Source organism: Corvus hawaiiensis, chromosome 21, assembly GCF_020740725.1.
Source record: "Corvus hawaiiensis isolate bCorHaw1 chromosome 21, bCorHaw1.pri.cur, whole genome shotgun sequence".
NCBI classification, from domain to species: Eukaryota; Metazoa; Chordata; class Aves; order Passeriformes; family Corvidae; genus Corvus; species Corvus hawaiiensis.
In genome coordinates this window covers 4,394,116-4,418,443 of record NC_063233.1, presented here as the reverse complement: position 1 = coordinate 4,418,443, position 24,328 = coordinate 4,394,116, and the positions used below count along the sequence as shown (strand labels likewise).

Genomic DNA, 24,328 nt, shown 5'->3' with positions numbered 1-24,328 from the left:
CTTTATTTACTCCTCTCTCGTTGGAACCAAAAGGAAGAAATCCTCTCCAAAAGCTTTTTATTGTATTTATTTAGGTATTTATAACACACCATTTACAGGGAGGTGGGAGGTTTTGTGCTGACCTAAGAAATATTGTATATTTGAGGAAAAAAGTATAGTGTTTTTCCTGTATTTTTAGGTATGCTAAAAAAGTTACATTAAAATTAAGGTTACAAATGAAGAATTCGGTAACTAGGAAATGCTTCATAATGCCTGTGCAATCTGAATCAGTCTGCCTGTGCTAAGGATTCAGACTTTCATTATGTGCTTCTTTCCAGACCTCAAATTACCACAGTCTGCAGGATCTCATGGATGAAGAGGCAGTTACTCAGCACCGTTTTCATGCACAGAATGTTATTTGCAGGATCTCACACAATGCCCACACTTCTCCTCTCAGATGCCTTCTACCATATTTCCCTGCTTTATCTTGCTTCTTTACAAATACTGTTAAATTTACCTTCACAATTCTTATTCCACTCATGCTGGGTGTGGATCTGAGGAATCTCAGATTTTTAAGAACACTAAATGTTTTTACTACTTACTAGATTTGTAGTAGAGTTTCTACAGATAATGACTGCAGTCAGGTGCTGAGCAAGTCTTCGAAGCAGCCAGAAGAGGCTTTCAGCCAGGTCATGGCAAGGTAGGAATCTCTACCCCCACTTCCATCGCTTGAAATAAAGGATTAGTCTGGAGCAGTTCATTGCAACTTTCTGTCTGGACCAGACACTAATTGGAAGTAAAGCACATCCCACCAGATATTCTCTGAAACCAAGTTAAAAATGAAGAAGCTGAACTTTCAGTTCCAAGGAAGGCAAGTCCCAGACTATTCCTCTCCAATTCCTTCCATGCTTAATTACCACAGGTGTTTAAACCATCCACCTCAGCAGCAGTCCAAATTTGTTAAACTTTTATTTTCAATTACAGATTTGTTTTGTTTTGTTTGCTGTTATGAAGAACCCTCTTACCCACTTTGCCCTCCTCAATATACGTTGGGACAAAGCAGGTGACCCATCCATTACCTTTTCTTTCATGACTGGAATAAATTGACCTTGTTTGATCATAAAGGAGGAGCACAGGAACCCAAATGCTTCTGGCTCAGTTCTTCTGTCTCTCAACTAGAAAACCCCGTATTAATGAGCAGTAGACAAATGGTAACTAGGTGATTTTACAATTAAAATTATGCTTAAAACCATTTTCAAGTGTTAATAATCGAAAATGTTATTAGTAAAGGTACTAACAGGTAAGGAAATTTGCTGTTAAAAATAGATGATTTTCTGCTTTTTAAAATACGCAATTTGCAGGCTGACCTTGTTCCTTTTAAATTTTTATAGCATCTTCAGTTCCAATTTGATATTTTCATATGGGATAGGCAAACCTTCTTATGTTCTGTATTAAATGCCAGACACCTCCTTGGCATGATCTGCAATATTAATAATATAACAGTACCAATTTCAGGAGCAACACTGTAGCATCAACACATGCATACCTGCATGAATCAAAATTTAACCATCTACATCATGGAAAACTTTAATCTATCACAAGAAAAAAGCAGTTCTAAGACAGCTCAAACACAATTTGAGATTTCCTCTTTTGCCATATAAACACATGACCTTGTCATGCTTCACAAGGTAACACCGATGTAGCTGATGCAAGAAAACATATGCTTCTCTTTACTGGGCTCAAAATAGGAACAGAGGGGACAGAGAATGATACTCAGGGCCAAACTCAGGCTTCTGAAGACCAGACTTGCAGCTGTCACTGTAATGAGCAAAAACCATCCCCGCCCACACCAGCCCTACAGTATTCCTAACACTGACTGCCACTACAGAACTGGGAAAATACTTTCTGGAAATTACAAACATTAGAGATTCATTACTTAGCTAGGAATTTGCACTGGTGTTATCACAGGGTTTTAAGACTTGGAGATTGAGCCATTTTTATGTTGCTGTGGGACACAGTTAAAGCCACAGGAAAATAAAATTATTATTTTTCATGGATTTCAAAGGAGACCGACATATATTTGATTTTCCATGCACTGGCTGTCTTGCAGGCACTTTTCAACAATCCAATTACCACTTAAATGTCTACCATTTAGCCCACAGACATTTCAGATCCTCATTTAAACCTGGACATACCTTATTTCTGTATCATGATAATCACTACAAAAATCCTACCAGATCAAAGCCCAGCCATTTATCAGTACCTCAGTTCAAGGCACCAAGTAAACAGAAATTCCTCTCACTGCTTTGTGGACTTCATTATTAATGAAGTAAAAACTGCAGACATCAATCTATTGCTTCAGATGGCCATCATCAGAAAAATAAACAGAAATGTGGCTGGTCGCAGGGGCTCATCTGGCACATTCACTGGAAGGTAAATTAAAAGCACTAATGACCAGAGCATGACAAGTGAGGGAATAACACTGGACTGGAATAGAAAATGATTCCACACAGCTTCATTCAACCAAGGCTGTGTTTCCTCCCTCAATCATAATAAACAAATATCAGTGATTGTTTTAACTCCTTCACCCATCTCTGCTGAAGGCCACAACTGCCTACAAGCCCCTACAGAACAAATGAACACTACTGGCCTTTTCCTCTGAATGTTCCCCAATACCAAGAAAAAAATGAAAGGGGGGAAAATTAAAAAAAAAGAATTCATCACAATATTACTTTATCTCTTGAAAGAGCCAGGGAGGCTCTGAGGGGGTTGGTTCTCCTTCCCTGCACCAGCATCACCCAGTTCATAGCTGTTCACCAGTCCTGAGCTAGATGATTTCAAAAAGTCTAGCTGACCCTGGGGAACAGCACTGACCTCCCTACACATAGTTTGTGTTGTACCAAAATTTCAGCATCACCCTATTGTGCACTGATATCAACCTCATCCTATCAACTGCTTCTCATAAAAACCTCAATGCATCCCATATATATGGTCTGCCACCTTCCAAAACTTCCCAGTCCTGAACAGACACAGAATACCCTACCTTAAATTCTCATTTATTCTCATTTTCCTCACCTCAAAAACCAAAGCAACTCTTTCTCCAACAGTTCTGAGCTGGCCAGAAGCAAACTCCCCATGGAGCTGAGCACAGCATGGTGCCTATCACTGCAGTATTGTGGGTGCAGAATGTTGGAGAACCACTGCAAGTGGGAACATAAAAACACATCACACATGTGAGAAAAAAGAAAACAAAACCCAAACCTGTATCTTTTGGTCTCAGAGATAGACAGAGATAAATAGAAATTACATTTAAAAAAAACGCGATGTAACTGTTACATTACATTTACAGTTGGAATTTTACATTACAAATACAATCTCGAAGCAGACATGAGCTGATAAATTCAGCATTAAATTTTCTAAAAGTATCCTCAACTCTTCAGCAGTGCACATACTTACACAACCAAAAAGGATCTTTCTGTATGAGCTCATAGCACCAGCAATATGACAAACTGGTGTGCATTTAAGGAAACTGGGGCGGTGGTGGAGCGAGACACTGCTTCTCACACACCATGATTTTTGAACTTGTTTCCATCACTTCTCCAGCTACAAAACCGTTTTTAATGAGGACACTACCTACCTACCTCACAAAGTTCATTTTATCAAGCCAATAATTCAGCAACATGAACAACTGACAATTCACTCAAGTATAGTTTTTGCCTGAGGCGTTCACAAAAACATAAAAGAGCAAGGAAAACTTAAAAATGATGCTGGAGAGCTGAAGCCTTGCTGGCAGCACGCTGAACAAACAGGAACAATTGAAAGCTAAGGAGCAGTCAGTAATTTATACGACTGAGCCCAGTGCCTGGACAGTAAGGAAAACAGATGGCTCTGCAATATGGAGATGGCTCCATGAAAAGCAGTCGGCACAGGGATGCTGCAATAGCTCAGTAGCAATAGTTTGCTTGGCTGTAACAGCCACAGCAAACCAAATTCCATCATTTCAGAGGATAAAACAAAAGAAAAGTAAACGAGAGTAAAAGAAAACAGAAGTTCTTATTACAGTTGGCCTACATTCCATGATAAAGCGTGGGCCCTTCAGAGTTCTTCCATGAGTCCTGCATAGACAGTTCTGTGCAAATAAATGAGCTCCATCCACCTGGCAGGAGCAGCGCTCCTCTTCCTGTCCCGGCCCCCTCCCAGGAATTCTGCATCACACCAAACGTCTCTGAACGTCAGCTATTTAGTTCTACTTTTAGCTCTGCTTTAAATAAAAGTGTGTGGAGTGCAAGCTGCATAATGAAGGCTCAAAACCATGGAGATGGCACATTCTGCACTGGGCAGCACTACCAAGCTGAGGGGATTTTAGGGTCTGCTTTTCTTTATGGCAGACTTATTTACATGGAACAAAACCAATATTTGCCAAAGGAAGTTTCCAACTCCATGCTGGAGGAGACAAGAAGCTGGTTCCAAATGGAAATGGCCCTGTTTGAGCCTTGAGGACACACCCAGAGGCAATGGCAGAGAACACATCAACAAACACATCAACACAGGAAAGAGCAGGTGAAGGAGTTCTTGACAAATGCATAAGGACCTCAAACTAATTTTTTTAAAGTATTGCATTTCAAGGCCATCGTGACTAAGCAATATACCAGTTATGCAAGGACTTAAAATAAGCTAGAAATCTAGCACAAAACTTTTCAGAAAGGCGAAAACATTATAAACTCTTTGACCGTAAGAACCTCTTAAAATAAATATATACTCACTGTGGAATCAGAGCACAGGTGAAAGCCTCAATTTAAAGCCAAGCATGAGATCCTTCTTCCTCTGCAAGTTTCCTGTGATAAATCAGGTTGTTGAAAGGGCAAGCTCAGTAGCTGGATTTAGCAGAGGAAATATCATCTTGCCTTGCACACCATGACAGGTGATGCTACTCAGCTACAGATTATGCTGACATATTCCTGTTTCACCTACAGGATTATTTTCATTTTTAAAAAATCCACTAAAACTAGTGTTTTACTGTAGAATATGCCTATTATTTTTCTTAAATCAAAACTCACTGACACAGTTGCTGATGTTGGTAAAAGGCCTCTGCACAGTTTTCCAAAGGGTTTAGAATTCAGCATGAGCACACAACCACCTGCACTTGGGTAGACTTGTAAAAGAAACTCAAAAGCACAAGTTTATCATCCCTCTCAGGGAGTAACCAAATGTTACGGTTCTTTAAAGTAATAATCAAGTAGCAAACCAAAGCAAGTTCTTTTTAAGGAAGATGCTTTCAGATATATTTCTCTTTTTCCAGACTTAAGCCTGAGACATTGTACCAGAATTAGAACAGAACCTGCAGGTACAGTCCCAGCATCCTCCTGCCAAGACTGCGGCCACTGGCATTGCTCTTCTCAAGAAAGCAAACTATTAAGATTGATGAAACACCTTTGTTCAAGTACTCCTGCTAATAAAGGGATTATTCTTCTCCTTTTCTAATGGGTATTTTATTCTGGCAACTGATGGATCTTATATTAAACTGTTTCAATTCCAAGAGGCATCTGCTGCTACAATTACCAAACTGAAGAAAGAAGGGATATAGAGCCCTGTGATTTGAAGGAAAAACAAGAAGAGAAAAAGGCATAAAGTTTACATGACACTAACAATCCTGCTGACAGGTTTTTCTGACTTTGCAAACTTCCTTTCACACAGAAATATTCTTTTACAATCTGACAATTCCCTTTAGCCTGAAAACTTCATGAACATGTCACATATTCTTGTTTTCAACCTCTTTGAAGTCCCTGCAAGAATCTTTCTAACCTACTGGTCAGGATGACATGCAACTGCAGACATGAAATTAATAACTGCATTTGCAGTACCCTTCTCAAACTACTTCTGCCCTTTACAAGATTCACTGTTTCCCTAAGTACACTTTTAATGAAGACAAACAAACATCAATAAAGGTTAAAAAAATAAACAGATTTAAGCAACTTTCAAGAAAAGAAAACCCAAATCATTCTGTCAAGGCACTGTTTGACTTCATCACTGGGAAAACCACAAAGGACGTGCTGCTGCTCCAGTCTGATCATGCAAGTCTCTGAAAACTTTCCCTGGTCCATTATTTATTTAGAAAAAAAAGAACCTTTCCGGATTTACCATAAGAGAAGTGAACATGAGACATTAGTTTTGCAGACTTCACAGTGGCTGACAAAGCAAAACACAGACTGAATTTAGGCAGCCAGCAGAGCAAGAATCTCTGAAAAAGGGCACCTTAAATAAATGCACAATAAATGTCTCCTCAGCCCACTCAAGCAGAGCCTTCAGCCACTGCTGTATGTCCATGTCTGCTTTAAAAGCAGGTCATGGATGCTTAGAGAAAAGCCACAGACCTTGATTTCCATCCATCTGGGAATTACTACATTTTGCAAGTTAGCACATATGAAAATGCACTAAAGACAGTACTCTCCAAGTTAATTTAGGCTCAGAGAGTTCTACCACAAATAACCTTTGTAGAACAGTTAACATGACCTACAACAGATTTTTTGAAGGAATGTGACTCTTGAAAAGAATCATCTTTTCATGTTCTGCTAACACAACAAAACCTTTTCCACAGCCTGACCATCAGCAAATATGCATTTACTAGCCACAAAAAAAAATCATAAAGTTACTTTGAAATTTGTTTGAAGATTAGCTAAAAGCATCTGCAATGCTGTACTCTCCAATGCAGAACACCTTCCAAGCCATGAATGTCTATTCCATTTTAAACACTTCTCCCCTGCTATTCCATGGAAGACCCACACAAGTTTATCAGTACAGGAAAAGAGCAAAACTTCATGAATAAAATCCTATCAAACTGATATAGTAATAATATGGTTCGTGAGGGAACAAACTTTAACAGTAATTTGCTTTGGTTTATCAACTAAAATGAAATCTCTTTCCCCCCATCAACCCCTTCTTCATTCCAAGACTCTTATTTTGCAGGGAAAATTAATTTTATCTGAGCAGGTGAATATTCCATGTCCCTGCTGCTTTTAATTCATGCAACCTGCTACGGCAACACAGTTGTTTGGGCTCTTGCAAAAAATTAACAGGAAATTTATTCACCTGTGTGTGCAAATATTGTTGCCTATTACATGGAAATACAACTTTGAAACACCGTATTTACAAAACAGAATATTCCAAAGCTGCGTGGTCTCTGTGGACATCTGTATAACACCAAAAACCAGGAGTAATGGGAAGTTCTTTTGAAGGTCCCCACACATGAAAGGGGGGGTTATGCTGACTCTCTTGCACCTGTGCTGCTCTTTGAACAGACAGAATCATCCCTGGGATGCGTCAACTCAAGCAATTGCGTGGATTATCTAACAAGACAGCCAGACTGCAGCTTTCCTCACAGCTTTTCCCTGGAAGAGAGATTCGTTCCTTCCAAATCCGTCGGGTGCAGTGAACTCTTCTCTGCTTCAGCTCTTCCAGAGGGAAAGTATTGGCTTGGAGGAAATAACAACTAAGTAGCTCCCTCATCGACAGCAGAAAGCGAGCATATTGACTTGTGCCCTTTCTGTATTGATGCTCTGGCTGAGTAAATGAAGATGTACAGGGGAAAAGCAAAGAGCACCACAAGTGGGTATGCGACCCAGAAAAGCACAGTAGCAATTTTATATCTTCTTCAATCTTCCTGAAATGTGATTACAGTTGACCTTTAAATCTAGTAGATCAACCAATTGATTCTGCTGGAACAACCCTGTGTGTGATCTAAGAGCATGCCCATGCTTAAAAAACTTCCCATAGCTGCCTGGCATAGTCATTTTATTTTGTTGTAAAAGTTACCAAGATTTGTCTGAATTGATTTTGCTTGCAAGAAAAACACACCATCAAAACTGCAGCATCAGCAGACACTAAAGGTCTTAGATTCTTGCAGGATGAATGCAATATCAATACAATTAGGATGTATCCATACGAGGTACACAAGAGGGATGGAAAGAAGATGTTTCTAATCTCACTTAATCCTAATGCAGCCCCAAGTCTGCTTTTTTAGACTGTGGGGAAAAAAAAAAACAACCAAGGAAAGCTACAAACACTCCAAAGTATTTGCCAGGCAAAACATTGAATTTGGAACGGAAAACATATTTAACAGCTCTTTGGGAAGTAAAGCTTTAAAGCTTTGGTGTCATGTTGGACAGTAGTTTTATTTCAGCTGCTAAACTGTCCTTCAAAAAAAAAAAAAACTCAAAAGAGACTTCAGGATGGTATTTGTCCATAAGTGAGGATCAGCAACACCAGAGATCCTACTCACGTACAGCATCTCGGATTTCTCTGAGCATTCACTCTGAAGCACAACCCTTATTTTATAGTTGTTTATTTTATAGATGGAAAAAGACACGCACAACAAAGTGAACAACTTGTGAAACCTCATCCAGCAAGCTGAGGACAGAGGAAGGAGGAGGATGTACAACTCCAGAGCCCCTCCAGTCCCATGACAAACTTGGCAACACTGCTGCTCCCAAAACCTTCATCCTCCCCATCAGAAGTGTTTTGAGAAGTCCACATCATACACTCATGCTCACAGAGTCAACTACACAGCAAGTTCTTTTAAGCTGAAAGTTATTAACTTCACTCCATACTACATGTGGGGTGTCCAAAAGAACCAGAAAACTGGAAATGAAAGGTTAGCTGGTGCTTTATCAGGCACAAGAGAGCTCACAGACTTGATCAGCTCTGTCATCTATGAAATTTCTACAAACAGCTTTGGAAGAAGCATCAAGCAGTGCAGCCAAAAAAAAAAAAAAGAAAAAAAAAGAAAAAAAAAAGAAGATGGCACTGAGCAAACTGAAAATGCTACACTGAAAATTCTGAAAATACAAGATTTGACTCCAGAGTAAAACTGAAGCAGACGGCAAACCAGAGAACTTGTTAAGTCTGAGTGCAGAGACAACTGCAGAGAAGACTCTAAATAGAACCCAACTGAAAGCAGATGGGTAGGGCAGGGAACATTAGAATAAAAATCTAACTAATGGTAAAACACACAGGGATGTTTTTTCTCAAAAGAGAAACATATATCCACCCTCACTGAGGGATAACCTCGGAGGGAGGAGGAAGCCATTATCTTTTTAACTGCAGCTTATTTGATACAAAAGTGACATTTTCTCTGAATGAAGAATTCTTTTCCCATAAAGAAAAGCCACCATCTGAAATGAGACAGAGCCCAGTAACACCGCAGTAGTTGAGAATGTCATGATTTCCATCAGAAAACTGTTTTGCAGAGATCAGGAACAGCTGTTTCAAACTGAATTAGACTAAAACTGGAAACAAGCTGTCAAAACCCAAAAAATATATTTTATACATAAAAGAACGTATTTGATTCAGCTGTTTTATCATGGTGGTCAGCCAAAAGAGAAATAAAGTAACATTCTGAGATCCAGACATTGTCGCAAAGACTCTCTCATTTTAACACTCTTTATGTAGATTTATTCCTTTGAGCATTTGGAATAGGAAAAATGTCAAACAGCTCATATCACAGATTCTTGAATATTTTCAAACCATGGGCAGCTTAAAACAGTTTAAAGACACCTGAGGACTCTTGCTGCTCCAGTCCACATTCTCTGCATCTTCCTTAGCAGTAACAGGCTGGTGCAATAAGGAAAATATACTGAATTGATGTTGACATGAAAAGATTAAAATAATTCACTTTAACCCACCACTTGTGGGTAATAGCACATGCATCCAGCTCCTTTTTGTGCATGCTTGCAGATCCTGGGAGGCTTTTAGTGGGTATTTTCAATATTGATTTCCCCAGGAATTGCAGTTTCATATAATGAGAAGTAAATACATCTATTTTAGAATATATTGTAGAATGTCACATCAAGATACAACTCCTTTGTGTCTAATGGCCCATGCAGTACACAGAGCACCTTTAGTACTCTGCCACTACCAGTTACAGGAGCTTAGAGAATCCAGATACAATAACCAAATTAATCAAGGCTGCGCTGGTTTTGAATAGAACTATTTGTTCCAAAGCACAACTCTGAACATCAAAGACCTCTGTGATTTTATTACACGCTGTAAGATGTAGCCATTATACCCGACTTTCCAACCAAGTCTGAGGTAATCTTGAAAATACCCTTAGCATTTCAACATGGTCATTACTTCTCATAACGATGATTCATGCTAATTCCATCTAATAAGGATATTAGTTATTACTGCCAGCTTGTCAGTAGATGGGCTTTTGAAGAAGAGGTATCTGAGAACAAGCAAATCATGAGCATATAAAAAAAATGTACACCCCAAGAAATGCATTTTTAACTCACTAGAAGACCAGGCAAGTGTGCAACTGCAGCCATGTGCCATTTCTCCTCTCAGATTACTCACCCAGTCCAGATTTAGGCATTTTAACTTGAGGGCTTAAGTTTTCAGCACACTCAGTGCAGCTCCAAAGCATGACTGAATGCTTCACACTAAGCCAAGAACTTCACAAAAGAGCACAACAAGATAACTGCTGCTCAGGATACAGAAACTTTTGATCTTTCTGTGAAAAGATCAAAAATGTGAAAGACTAGCACCTGGTAAAATCAATCAGCTTTCATTAAATCTTCTTTCATTAATTCAGAGGACATCTTTTTCCACATATACTGTAACTGAACAAGTATCAGTGGTTAAAAGATTTTATTCATGTTTTTTGTTTCTTCTGCAAGAATCATTACATTCAGGCACTTAAAATTAGATTAAATGAACTGCTATAAATGCTTGGGCTAATCTTGTATCAGCAAAGGACGTGATAACACGAACTGATAAGCGTCTTTATTTCCAGAATTTCAGGATTTTACAGCTCTAGTAGATTTAAATGCTAGCTCATACCAAGAAAATATACCAGCAGCAAATGGAGTTAGGAGTGAAGTAGCTCTGAGGGTAATGATCATATTCTGATCTCTCCTCTATTTTCCTATCAACCCCCAAACCAGCCCAACCATGGCACCGCTCAGATTTCAGGAGAGCCAAGACATGGCTCTGGAACTACTCAAGAAGCCTGACAGCCAGGCACAGGGTTACACAGCCTACAGTTCTTATCCAATAATGGTCCTGATGTCATGATCTGTAATTTCTTATTCACGTTCTTCAACTGTCACAGAGCCACAAAACACCACCATTTGTCCAGGGCAGAATTATTCTTCCCTCTCAGGAAAATAAAAATCAGTCTGCATTGAACCCAAGAGGCAAGAGATGCTGGGGGTCACCACAGACCTTCTGGTTTACACACCTTCAACATCAGCAGCTCAGTATTAACTCCTGCTGAACAAAAATCTGCTGCCATATTTTTGCCAAATGCACATTGCCACGAAGCAGCAACCAGTGGTCAGAAATGCAGTTTTGATTACAGGCTTACACAGTTCCTTACACAGCCTAGTCTCAATTTTATTAGCTGTTAGGCCATCTCCATGTTTTGTTACCCAATTATCAACAGCATGAGATTAAGATACAACAGGGAAGAACTGAGCATTGTTTATATGCAATTCAAACAAATAAATCCACTGTGAATTGTCGGGGGGGGGGGGGAGGGGGCAACTTCAGTAACTTCAAAAGAGAACTCCAAAGAAGAACACAGATGAGTGCACTTCTGCATTAGAAAACCAAACAGCAGTCACAATGAAAGACCTGACAACAACAAAAGTAGAGAGCAACAGGGTGACATCATTAAATTTTCCATTTTATTTGATTTCCTCTAGCAGCTACAAAAAATCTTTTCCATACAAAGAATATCTGCGGGATGCTTATCACCTGCATCAGTTATTTTATATTAGTGTTCATATTCTTCGAATGCCCTTCATATGAAGGTCACTGAATGCTTTACAAACATCTTTAATTTGCCTCAAAGAAAGCAAGACAGGACACTGAGTCTCTGAAAACACCCTTTGTGTTTTCATGGTAGCACTGTCCACGACACGGTCAGGCTTTATCACCAGCAGCAAGTCAGTCTGAGCCATGGAGAGCTGAGGCAGCAGGACAACTGGAAATTCAAAGGAACGCTGGGTCTGAGGGTTTCTTGCAAGGCTGCTCTTGTTCTGCAGTCCTGCATATTCATCAATTAATCCCCAGACAACATGGATTTCCAGTTACACTTTGTTGTATTCCTCAGATTCTGAAAGTAAAGCTTCTTCTGCTGCTCTGATGGCTGTACTGGGAGTTACCCACAGGCCACATTTCTGTGCCTGGCTTAGCTGGATTCAAACTTAATACAAAGCAAGGCAGTTTTAATTTGGTTTGATGACCACACTACACAGCTTAGAAAGAGAGAGTGATCACTGACTTATAAATTACATATTTGAGCTGTGAATTGTATGAGGAGTTCTTGCAGAGGGAAAAAAGGAGTTAGGGGAGGAAGAACCAGGAGTGGGCAGAAGCATTTTGGTTAAAACAGAGCCACATCAATCATTTCCATCCTGAAATAGGCTAACAGCTAGGACATTAATACCTATCAAAGAAACAGGGGAAAAAACCCACTCATTAGCAAATAAAGGTGTTGCAAAGCATTAAATAATTCCCACCAGCTGACAAGGGAGCTGTGATTTATAATAGTGTGTTATTGATAGATCACTTCCCATAATTAGGAAAAGTGAGACTGGTACTGCTTACAGCATTATTTTGATCAGAGCCTTGAAAAATACTGTTGAATAACAACAAACACTAGGCATAACAATAGAAAAACACCCTATCACTGCTCTCAGGCTGCTTCAGATTTGAAACAAAATACTCTAAAAAAAAATTCAGTGAGAAAGACAATTCTGTTTGGACACATATCACCTTACTTCACAACAGCATCATGGCGTGAATTATTACTATGATAACTCTGGGAAGATCACAGATATAAAACATTCAAACTATGTAGCAAAAATAAGTCAGAATCAAAGGCTAATTATTTCTCTTTTTTTTTAAGCAACAAGTTACTCCTCATAACTCTTCTCTTCCTGAAGTATCAGAGTAACCTCAGTCTACTAAAATGTCAAATAAATCCAACTAATTTCTCTACTAGCACAAGTCAGCATTTGTTGGAAATTCTCACCTGCCATGATAACTTTCCATAGTGCATAGAAAAAAAAACCACAGGGAATTTTCATTTCCTTTCATTCAGATTATCAGGTGTCAAAAACACTTTTATAGCTTTAAGATAAAAATAAAATAGTTACAATAGCCCTGGCTTGGACTTTTGTCTGAAACCAACATAGGAATCAAAGGCAAAGTAAAGAGAGCCCAAGAGATGAAGATTCCAAGGATTCACAGCTGTGGAGGAAAGATGCATCTTCCACAGAGAAGAGGGACATAAGTGATGTTATCCATCTCCAATGCCCCAGACACTGCTCTAGGCAGGACCTCTAGGGAAAACAAACCCTACCTAACAAGCAGCAGCTGGTAATTCTGCCTTTACTGTTGCTACTGTTATAACCTTCCCTGTTTTCCTTATGGTTTTCCCCTATTTTCCACACCTCACTTTCTTTTTTAAACTACCATTGCAGAGCTCCAAGACCCTCAGAAAAATTTCATGCCCTACCTTTTTCCTTCTACAGTAAAGCACATGTAGACTATTGAAATTACATTTTGGTACAAGCACTTTCTTCCTCATCAAATCTTTTCCAGTGCTTTTCCCTCCCATCATTATAGTATCAATGATAATTTGCACACTACCTGAATTTGCCATCCCTGCCACTGCTAGTCACTAAAATCAACCCTGAAATAGTAAAAATCAGTATTCTCCAGGCAGACAAGTGAGCAGTAATTAATAACTGCAGCAGTTGGAAGCAGAGAGGTAACCACCTGTTTCCCAGCCATATTAAAAAAAACAAAAAGAAAAGGAAAACCAGAACATTAATGTAATTCTGAACAGCAAGGGCATTTCACCAGACATTTGCCCAAAATTACACAGAATTAAAAGCCCATAAAGGGCATTTTTCCAGACTTCCAGGCAAACAACATTAGTCACTGGCTATATTATACTTGGCATCTACAAAACATTTCTGTCCAAAGAACTCAACGCACTTGAGACACATATAGACTAGAAACTCTCCCAAGAAGTAGGTTAAGTAATATTATCCTATTTTATCTGCATGAAAAATGAGGCACAGAAAAAATTCATGCAGCCTGTTCAAGGTTACAACAATTAGTAAGAAAAGCAGGAATAGAATGCAAGTGGCCCAGCTCCTGTTTTGTGTCCAGTGCACAAAACCCACCAGTCCACGTGCCATTCATTTCTCCAGTGACAGGAACATAAACTCCTGGGGCTGATCTGCACAGGAAAGGAGCCCACAGCTGGACCTTCCAGTGCAGCTCCCTCTGGGAACCTCTGGTTCTGCTCTTTACACAGCAGATTCCTCCAGAATCTGTGGATTTCCACATAACAGGATGTCACAATATTATAATGCTGCATTTCTGCAGAAAAAAAAGTCCTGAAAGGACAAAATTTTGGCCACCTGCCTGAAATTCCCAAGAAGTGCCAACACAATAATCCAGTTGCATTGTCCATGCTACTGTAAAACTACAATAAATTCACAATGTTTGAGCACACCCAAAATTCAAAATTAATGTTCCTTGGAATGAACATATCCTTTTATAATCAAGTTGAAGTAACTTTTTTTCCTGTTCTGCAGTGTTTCTCTACTATCATGGTTAACATTTAATGTCATTTATTGTCATTAAACTCAATATTTGTGTCTAATCAATACTAAGCTACCAAGTGCAGCTGTAACAAGTCTGGTCTTTCTCTACGTGCTCTATTGATTTCTTTTTTTTTGGAGCCCTACAACAAACACAATTTATACAAATAATTTATCAGGAAACATATTAAAATAATTTAATAAACAAAACCTATCTATACCTTTTCTCTTCAGTCATGTGACAGAAAATCATTTTAACTCATTAATGGTAATCTTAACAGTTCGATTTTAAATTTATGTAAAAACAAGAGGAAGCCATGAAGCAACAAATTTAAATCCAAATATTTTTAGCCTATTTCCACATGCAGATCAACAGTAATTTGTTTTCATTTTGTATTTCCCAGCATATTACTTTCAAATAAATTTATGACAACTCCTGTCCACCTTTGTTCACTTGGAAAACTTGTAATGCACAGATATAATGAAGTTTATCCAAGCTGCCAAAAGCATCTTTTCACAGATAAGTAAATTAAGTAGTTTGACATAAATCCTACTTCCCCAAAAAGTTACCAAGTCAGAAAAGTTGATTTTTTGCTTCCTGCTTGAAGCAGTAGAAAACAGCCTTCCCAAACACGTGGTTATCACGTTTTGTAAGCAGCATCTCATGAAGATAAAACAATACCACCACCCCTCACATACACCTACACACGGGTTCAAGGAGAGTTGGAATTGAAGTAAAGCACATGGATAAATCCAACTCTGAAAACAGCAGGGAATACAACACTGCATTTCAGTGAAGTTAAAAATCAAGAAGAAAATTTAAAATAACATCACCTGTTCCAAGACTACAATTGCTCTCAATTTTCCCCACTTCTACCACTGCTAATAATATTATTTAAAGTCTGAACACAGACCCTTTACTGCAAAGGAAGGGGGAGAAGGAAAGATGACTTGCAGAAGACTATTTTTACTTGGGCAAGTGCACTCTGCTGATGCTGCTGTCACTCAGCAATGCAGGGGAGACTGAGTTTGCTGCTCTCCAACAAACACAGCATTCCTTCACTGGTTGAAAGTAATTCTGGAGTGTTGGTTTGGGAGTTGATCCATTCTGCACACACCCTGCACCTGAACAAACAAGCAAAAAACCTCTACAGTGATTAAAGCTCAAGTGTGGGGCATGAACTACCTAACAGCATCCCAGCAAGAGAGGGGAAACCTGCCCAAAAAAACATTTTCCTTGCTCAGTGGACATAAAATACACTATTTTCTGTTCCACTGGAGCCAATGGAAACACCTTAACAGGCACTGCCTCGGGCACCCACAGGGCGAGGGCACGGAACACTTTGCCAAGGACAAAGGATGAGCAAGTACACACTGCAAGCCATAAATAACTTCCCTGAAGCTGCAGATGGAAACCCAAAATTTATACCACTCAAAGAATGAGCTGACACTCCTGGACTCCAAAAACCTGCACCTACTCTGACCACCAGCATTACTGTAGCTGGATCAAGTGACCACACCACCACAAGCTTTATTAAACACTTTATGTGTGGGGAAGAATGGCACTGGCTTAATCACAGCACCAACAAGTAATTTTTCCCCCACAAAACCTCTCTGTCATCCAGTATTGAGAACAAATATTGAGAAACACGCAGTTGCTTAGTAAAGGATGCTGATATTCATCAGTTGGTGGTCTCATCTCCTGCAGAAAACAAGCAGCACTGGGAGCAGGGAAGGATGGCACAAAGGCACCTGGCATAGAACTGTCCTGAAGAGCAAGAGAAGAGAGTTCTTACAGTTTCTTCCACAAATCTGAGGTGACATCTCTTTTTAAAAAAAAAAGTCAAAACTTAATCAGTATTTCGGTCTAGAAAGTGACTTTCAAAAATTCCTTTAATCTAAATTTAGCTGATGCCTTCTGCTCTGTGGTGATTTCCCTTGAATTCCAAGATAATGCAAGAAGCAGGTACCTGGTAATGAGGGGTAAGGCAGAGCCTCTGCAGACCCAGTCCTGAGTGTTCCAGGCAGTATCAGGCCACACACACACACAAACCAGGAGCCCTCCTGACTGCTACTGTCATCTCAGATTTCACCTGCTCAGACACAGCAGTGTATTATTACAAAAAAAAATCAACTGCCAAGATGTACGTAACTACTAAACCCAGAATTCAAGTACAATGACTCAACAGAGACAGTCCATGAGAAAAAAACCCTACTGCTATCTACAAACTTCCTATCTTACCCATAATACTCTCTCTGCATTAACTTTGCAGAATGATAGCTCATTTTTACCTTATCTAATATTGTATCTTCAGTATTACATTAGAGAGTACATATGGATCCTTCTGGGAAACAGCACTTGAATTGTAATAAAGATAACCTCCTTTCTTAAATAAAATCGAAGAGGAGGGGAAAAAATTTTTTCCAGTAGACCTAAATACTGCTCCATGGCTACTACACATCTCCATGCACTCCACAGGAAGCAAAGTAATTCACTTCCATGATTTCTACTGATACATAAAAATAAGCTAAAGCAAAGAAGAAAAGCCACTTAGCTGTTGCTTGCAATACAATAAACTTAAACTTCCTGTGGTTTTCAGCTATGGCTTGGTGAGGGCTGTTAAACACCTGAAAAAGGAAAGTTCCTTTACAGCTGTGTGTGTATGCAATTAATGCATTTGACAAGCTGTTGTGTTCCCAAACAGCTGCTTCCATTACATGGACAACTTTACCATCTGCAAAACCATTGGATAAACTACAGTAAGTAAATATCAGGAGAGCAGGTGCTTATAAATAACAAGCGCTGCCAAGATAACACACTTCTGTAAGGGAAGTTTTCATTCTTCCCACTGGACTTTTTCTTACTCCTGAAGCAGGTAAATTTAAAATCAGAAATGGAGGAACCAGTGCTGTGACTCACAGGAGCAATAAAAAAAGGTTCAGGGCAAGTATCTGTAAAATCACAGTTAAATGAAACTCATCTCTACTGCACTCAGCCAAAGGAGTCAGTAAATCTGCACCTGAAAGTGGGTCTTCTCCAAACACATAACCAAGCACAGGTACAAGTATTAATTATGGAAAACAAAACAAGCTGATAAGTGTCAGGTTAGTCTAATCTCCTATGTCAACACTCACATCTTAAACACAGTATTTTTCATTTATGTCTCTATGATCGTCACTCCATTTCACACACAGCACTGCTACTCAACCTGAAAACTTGTCCATGCATCCAAGACCAGAATGAAATCAGGCATTTGCTGGTCCCAACATCAAAACAAAGCTGCAAATAGAAAGAAACAACTATTCTAACATCTACTATCTCATGAACCACAGGAGAGTGCTTTGATATACCAAATACTAATTTGCTTCTCATAGATAGCCCAGTTATTACCAACCTTACTTATTACTGTCCTAAAAGTGACTTCTAACAGTCTCCTAAGGTCTCAAAAATAAGCAGAATGCATTGAAACATGCAACAGTCTGTGCACTCATTTTCCTTGTATTTCGTGAATGTTCTTTTGGAATGGCACCACAGCCCCAGAAGTCTCCTCCCCTGGCAGCCATGGGGCTGCTCATGCCATCAGTAATGCATGAACAATCAAAGGCAGAGGAAAATGCCCTTATCTCAGCTCATCAAAAATACAAGAAAGCAAGCCACAAAGGGGTCACAAATTAAAAATTAAATGCAGGCAGACCTAAAGTGTATTGACAGACCATCACTTCTAAACCATCCCCGAGAAGCAGCTGGAAACAAGAGACACATAAGAATAGAAAGCGGCCAGAAGAAGTAATGAAATAACTCTTACTCAAGAAACTTATTTAGCAATGAAGAATTAAGCAGGAACAGAAGGTTCTGTGCTGGTAAATCCAGCAGCTCACACCCTCACACAGGCAGCACATCTTCTGCAACTTAGCCAGTGGTTTTTTTTAAATCTCTGTTGTCTCTGACTTCTGTTTTACAGCTAAAATAAAAGGTACTGTTTTTCTCCTGCAACATTTCACTGTGTATATGAGTGCACAGGATAATAAAACTTCCAGCTTTCTGACATCAGAATCCAGGATTACAAAAAATTGCTCTTCAAAGCTCCGTAACACTCTTAAGTTAATAAAAAACTACATTAGAATAGCTCTGTCAAAGCTATTTCATCACTGCCTGAGTTTACTCTGATAATGACCTAAAGAAGTAATTAAATCCCTGAAGGTTTAACTGCCTTACAAGTTTAGAGGTCTTCCTACTTTTACTTTTGCTGAAAGTAGCAAATCAATTATTTTTTCTTCAGTGACAATAATCTGCTGCTAACAGCAAGGAACACAAGCAAACAAGAAATATTTTCTCAATTACTAAATCTCCATTTAAAAATCTTTCCTGTTCCCCATTTTCCAATCATACCAAATTTCTCTCAATGCCAAATTCTGCTGATTTTAGAAAACATTAATACATATTTGTATTTTGACACATTACTGTATTAATATTATTGTGGTATTCATACAATTATTGCAGTATCCTATCTTAAATCTGTAGAATGGTTGGCTCAATGTGTAGCAAGAATTTGCCTACAAAGTATTTGTGAACTCTCAAAGTCTTTTTGGCTCATGTACCATAATAAATAATTTAAAGTGGATCTATTTCTTTTAATGCTCTAAATATTTTCAGATTTACTATTCCTGCTTACTCCTGCTGCCTTGCATAAGGGTATTAAAAGCTACAACTCCAGACACACTCACTACTAATAATTATTGTAACAGAAATTAATCCATCTTTTATATTTCTTAACAGCTTACAGTATTTCAAACATAATTTTAAGAAAACTTTTAAATACTTATTCATTTTAATATTTCTATAAAAATTAATAGGCATGCTCAAAAAAATCAGGATGGGAACAGGCAACCTGAAACATAACAATGCTCAGAGGCCAACAATAATTGCAATGCCATGTTTTCTAATTTAAGAAAATTAGGTGAGGAAAGGAGTGGTTTTGACCAACAAGTAGATTGTTCAGAGGAGAAAAGGAAACATACCTATCCAAATCCTACATATATTCAACATACAGGTTTATGAAACTGAATTATGTAGCTGAGAAAGAAGTTTCTTTCAGCAAAAACTATTTTTTTTAATGTAAAAGACTGCATTAATATTATCTGCCTTTTTCTTTTACACTATTTAAAATTCAATGCCATATATATGGCATGCAAACAGGAGGAATGTCAAAGCTGCTGAATACAAAGTCGCTTTTGAGACCACGGGCAGAAAATGGTGGGGAAAAGCTTCAAGATTCCTGATGATGACAACTTCCCTATAGGACTCTTTCCTAGAAATAGTTTGGAGGTGACATAAGCTGTTGATTCTCTGTTCTAATATCCCACTACAGTGTTTATTGCCAGATGCAAGGACATAACATACTTTTAATTTATACCTACGTAAGATGCTAAATGTGAAAATGCTTGGGAGTTAATACCCCCTTTGAGATCAAGGGCACGCCTTGGAATCGCAGAAAAGTCTCCTCTTAATTAAAACATCATTTTATCCTTGAAAGTACATTTAGGTACATATTACACTCCTCAATTCTAAAAAAAGCCAGCCCTTCTGACAGCCCCAAACACTCAGAAGTCTGCTGTACCACTAATCCAACATGCAATGGGAATACACAATCAAATCACACAGATGTACTTTGTTACCTTGTTTGACCACTTGTAGGCCTGAAGAAGCTGGCTGTAAAGGGGGGTTTTGTCCTGCACAGGGTCGAGGCTCAGGAGCCCACTGTTGTGCAGGGGGTGGTTCTCTGAGGGCTTCCCAACGAGGTTGCTCAGACGCTCCAGTTCACTGGAAGAAAGCAGAAGGGCATTTTTTAAAGTCAGATCTGGGAATCGCAGACATACAATCCTCCAGGGACAGCAGCATGCACCAATTCTATTTTAGTAGCTAAATGAGTTTTAAATATGCCCCAAATTTGATTTAAAACACAATCACTCTTATTACCCAAACAATTTGAAGCAGTCTGTTGGTTGTTAAGCTCAGCTCTTCTTAGGAGAGAAAGTACAAGTCAAGAGTCTTTGAAAACAACCTGGAAAGAGTCAGACTATGGCAGGTCCTGTTAACAACCCAGGGCACCTCCTGAGCAAAGCAGCCCCTCAGAAACCACAAAATTCTGACTTTAGCATTGCCTGCAATACTAGAAGTAATTTTTTAACCACCAAGCAGGCAGATGTCTCATCATTTCATTAGAGAACTCCAAATTAACATTGTCTTCATACAAATACACACAAGAACTGGCATTAGTCCTAAGCCTAGAGACAATCCTGCAAAGGCTGTGATTACTCTAATCAAGTATCTGCCTTCCAAGTTCTCAGGACAAGGAAGGATCTTCTGATTTCCATGAGGAATTTGTATATTTGTAATGTAAAATACTCAGCTGAAGCATAATAAGCACCATTTTCCCATGAAAAAATCCCTCACTGTGAAATGATCTATCATTGCTTCATATCTCATTTGTCAAACACAACATTTAATCATAACAAAAGTTAAGCAGTTTTTCAAACTTGCATTAATCAACTGTAGAAGAAAGACTGGCCACTTTGCACAGATATAAAAAGCAGTTTTTCAAGTGACATGACTAATCAAGTGCTTTTCCTTCTGACTGCCCAGTGCTACACCCTAGTCTGAACTTCAGAACTTCCACTAAATTAAATGCAGCACTCAGACTTTTCAAAAGGCAGCTTATGAAAATATCTGTGAAGAAAAATCCAAAGTATCTCAATTTACATTTAAGAAAGGCTACAAAAATAAACTCCCAACAATCAGGGAACTGACAGTTAAAAGACTTCCGCACTTCACTACCACAAAATTAATCATCATTCTTTCAAGTTTCCTTGGCCTACATTCCTTCCAAGCCTCTGGTGCTGGGAACACTCACAAATCTGTCTAGTACTCCTTGACAAAAGAATACAATAAAATAAGTGTGACTAGGCATAATAACTGAGGATTTGCTGAACAGAGACAGCAGTCAATACTTTCACTACATCAAAGTCCACTGGTAGCATTAACTTCAGTACACCTTGGAGTATTCCCTTGCTACTCGAACAGGCCAGTTCATGGAATACCCTGAGTTGGAAGGGACCCACAAGGATCCCAGTCCAACTCCTGAGTTATCTATTATTGTTTGGGAATGAGATTTTGGGGTTATACCTGATAACTCTTTAAAAGGCCACAGAGCAAGGCAAGAAGGATAACCAATGGAACAGCTCAGCTTCCACAGAGGGAACCATGAGGCCTCCTCAGCTTAAAAACTAAAAACCAAAGGGATACAACACCTACCCCTAGAGCTGGGTACAGCATCATTCATGAGAAGGGTTATCCACCACCTTTCCCAACAGAAGAGAAGTGGGTAACAAATTATATTACCATGATCACAACTAAAAATCAGCAAGGCCTTTTAATCAACAAGAAACAAAGTCTTGCACACAAGACCCTGAACCAGAAGATGCTCTGGGAAGGGGTGGTTAAGCACCTGTGGACACCTCCCTGGACAGTGCTGATGGCACCCAGGAGGATACAGCCAAACCCAGCAGCCCAGTGGTGGGACCAACACGGACCATCACTGAGTCAGTTAGGCTGGAAAATACCTTTATTATCATTAAGTCCAAGGATACACCTCACATTGCTAAGTCCACCACTCAACCATGTCCCTAAGTGTACACTAAGTACTCGGTTCCTGTGTCTGCATAAACAAAACTGCTGAACGGAACTGTGAGCCAGCCTCTCTTCTGCCCCTAACTTCCCTCCACGTCTTCAGCCTCAGCAGCTTGTCCCTACTAAAAAAACCCCACACCTGCTGGTACTAAGCAACTACACTTAGCTGGGATAATTTTCCAGCCTGACAAGTTCTGGTAATAAAACGATCGTTCTTGAACCCCTTAGATGGTACTGAATAGTCTGCACCTAGGAAGTGTTTGAATTTTTAACAAAAAACTTCAAAATACACAGAAAAATCTCCCTGCAGCCAAACACAGCCAAACCTTGTCAATGCAATCCCACCGATTTAACGAGGTCCTTGGTGAAAACAAAACGAGAGCAAAAACCAGAACAAAAACTCATAAATATTACGAGCACGTTCAACCCTTTGGAGACTCTGGAGCGGAACACCACGAAGGGGTAACGCGCACGGTGCTGGGGGGAATAAAATGGAGCGTTCTCGCATTTATACGCCTAAAACTTTTCCCTGGAGTGAAAACGGCCCCGCCGGGCGCTGAGAGGAGCCAGGACACCCCGGGACCCCCTCCCTGCCCACGGGGGCATCCCCCGCCGGGGCCGCTGCTCACCCCAGGTCGCGGCTGACGGAGTGCAGGCTCTCCTGGAAGGCGGCCACGAAACCCTTCTCGCGGCCCTCCAGGGTCTCCTTATTGCGCATCCCATCCTTGAGGCAGTCGAAGACCCTGGTGACACTGGAGCGCAGCGCCTGGATGGCGGCGATGGCCTGGGAAAACGCCTCCAGGTTCACGCCGGGGCTCAGCGCCCCGTCCGCCATCTTGGCCGGCGCGACCAGCCCCGCCGTGCCGCCGCGGTGCACGCTGGGAAATGCAGTCCGGGCGTGTGTGTGGGGGGGGGGGGAGGTTGTTGATCGCCGCGACTAGATTTTTAGAGACTTTTATCTGCTTTTCCTGGGCCACTTACGTCAACAATCACGGAGTCGGCAAGGTTGGAAGAGACCTGTAAAATCATGGGATTAGTTCAGTTGGATAGACCGTGGTGCTAGTAACACCAGGGTTGTGGGTTCATGTGAGGGTCATTTACTTGAAAGTTGGACTTGATGATCCTTGTGTGTCCCTTTCAGCTCGGAATATTCTGTGAATCTGTAAATCATCAATTCTAACCATCCACCCAGCACTACTACTGTAACCCCTAAACCACATCACCCAGCACCAGATCCAGATGCCTGGAATCACAAAATTACAAAATCATAGAATCATAGAATGTCCTGAGTTGGAAGGGACCCAAGGAACATCAAGTCCAGCCCCTGGCCCTGCACAGACACCCCAACAACCCCACCCTGGGCATCCCTGAGAGCGTTGTCCAAATGCTCCTGGAGCTCTGGCAGCCTCGGGGCCGTGCCCATGTCCTGGGGAGCCTGGGCAGTGCCCAGCACCCTCTGGGGGGAGAATCTTTTCCTAAATCCAATCTAAACCTCCCCTGCCACAGCTCCATATCATTCCTTCAGGTCCTGTCACTGGGCATCAGAGAGAAGAGATGAGTGCCTGCACCTCCATTTCCCCTCTTGTGGAAGCTGCAGACCACAATGAGGTGTATATATATAGGGTTTATTCCCTCCCTTGGAGGTTCTGTGGTTCTGTAGGGTGTTTTCCAGGCACAGAACCAGAAATAAAACCATTTAGAACGGGAAGCAAGGGCCCCAGTCCTGCTGCAGTAACTGCACCGAGCTTTATGCAGGCAAGAGAACTTCCATCATCCTGATGCTCCCGGGGAGACTGGAGATATATGGTCCCATATCATAATTCCTGTCTTAGTGATGGAGACACCTGGAGCAGTGAAAGATGTCCCTGCCCATGGCAGGGGGTGAAACGAGATGACGTCTAAGGTCCCTTCCAACCCAAACCAGCCTGTGATTCTGTGTTTCTATATTTCAGTTGTGATTACTGCTGAAACAAGGCCCTCATTACCCAGCCTTTGCAAAGCACTGCAAAGTTCAGGAGTGCTTTCAAGCACTAAACAGTACTAG

At 40.2% G+C, this 24,328-nt stretch overlaps 1 protein-coding gene across 1 annotated transcript in view; it reads right to left on the bottom strand.

Annotated features, from left to right (window-relative positions):
- MED27 (mediator complex subunit 27) overlaps positions 1 to 23,155 on the bottom strand; it is an 84,126-nt gene extending 60,971 nt beyond the window's left edge. Inside the window, exons 1-2 of the mRNA XM_048325711.1 lie at positions 22,914 to 23,155; positions 20,274 to 20,418 (exon numbers count right to left, since the gene is read on the bottom strand). Coding sequence (XP_048181668.1) covers positions 20,274 to 20,418; positions 22,914 to 23,119 — 351 coding nt within the window. The 5' untranslated portion in view covers positions 23,120 to 23,155. The remainder of the gene's footprint in view (positions 1 to 20,273; positions 20,419 to 22,913) is intronic.
- Between the last annotated feature and the right edge of the window lie 1,173 nt (positions 23,156 to 24,328).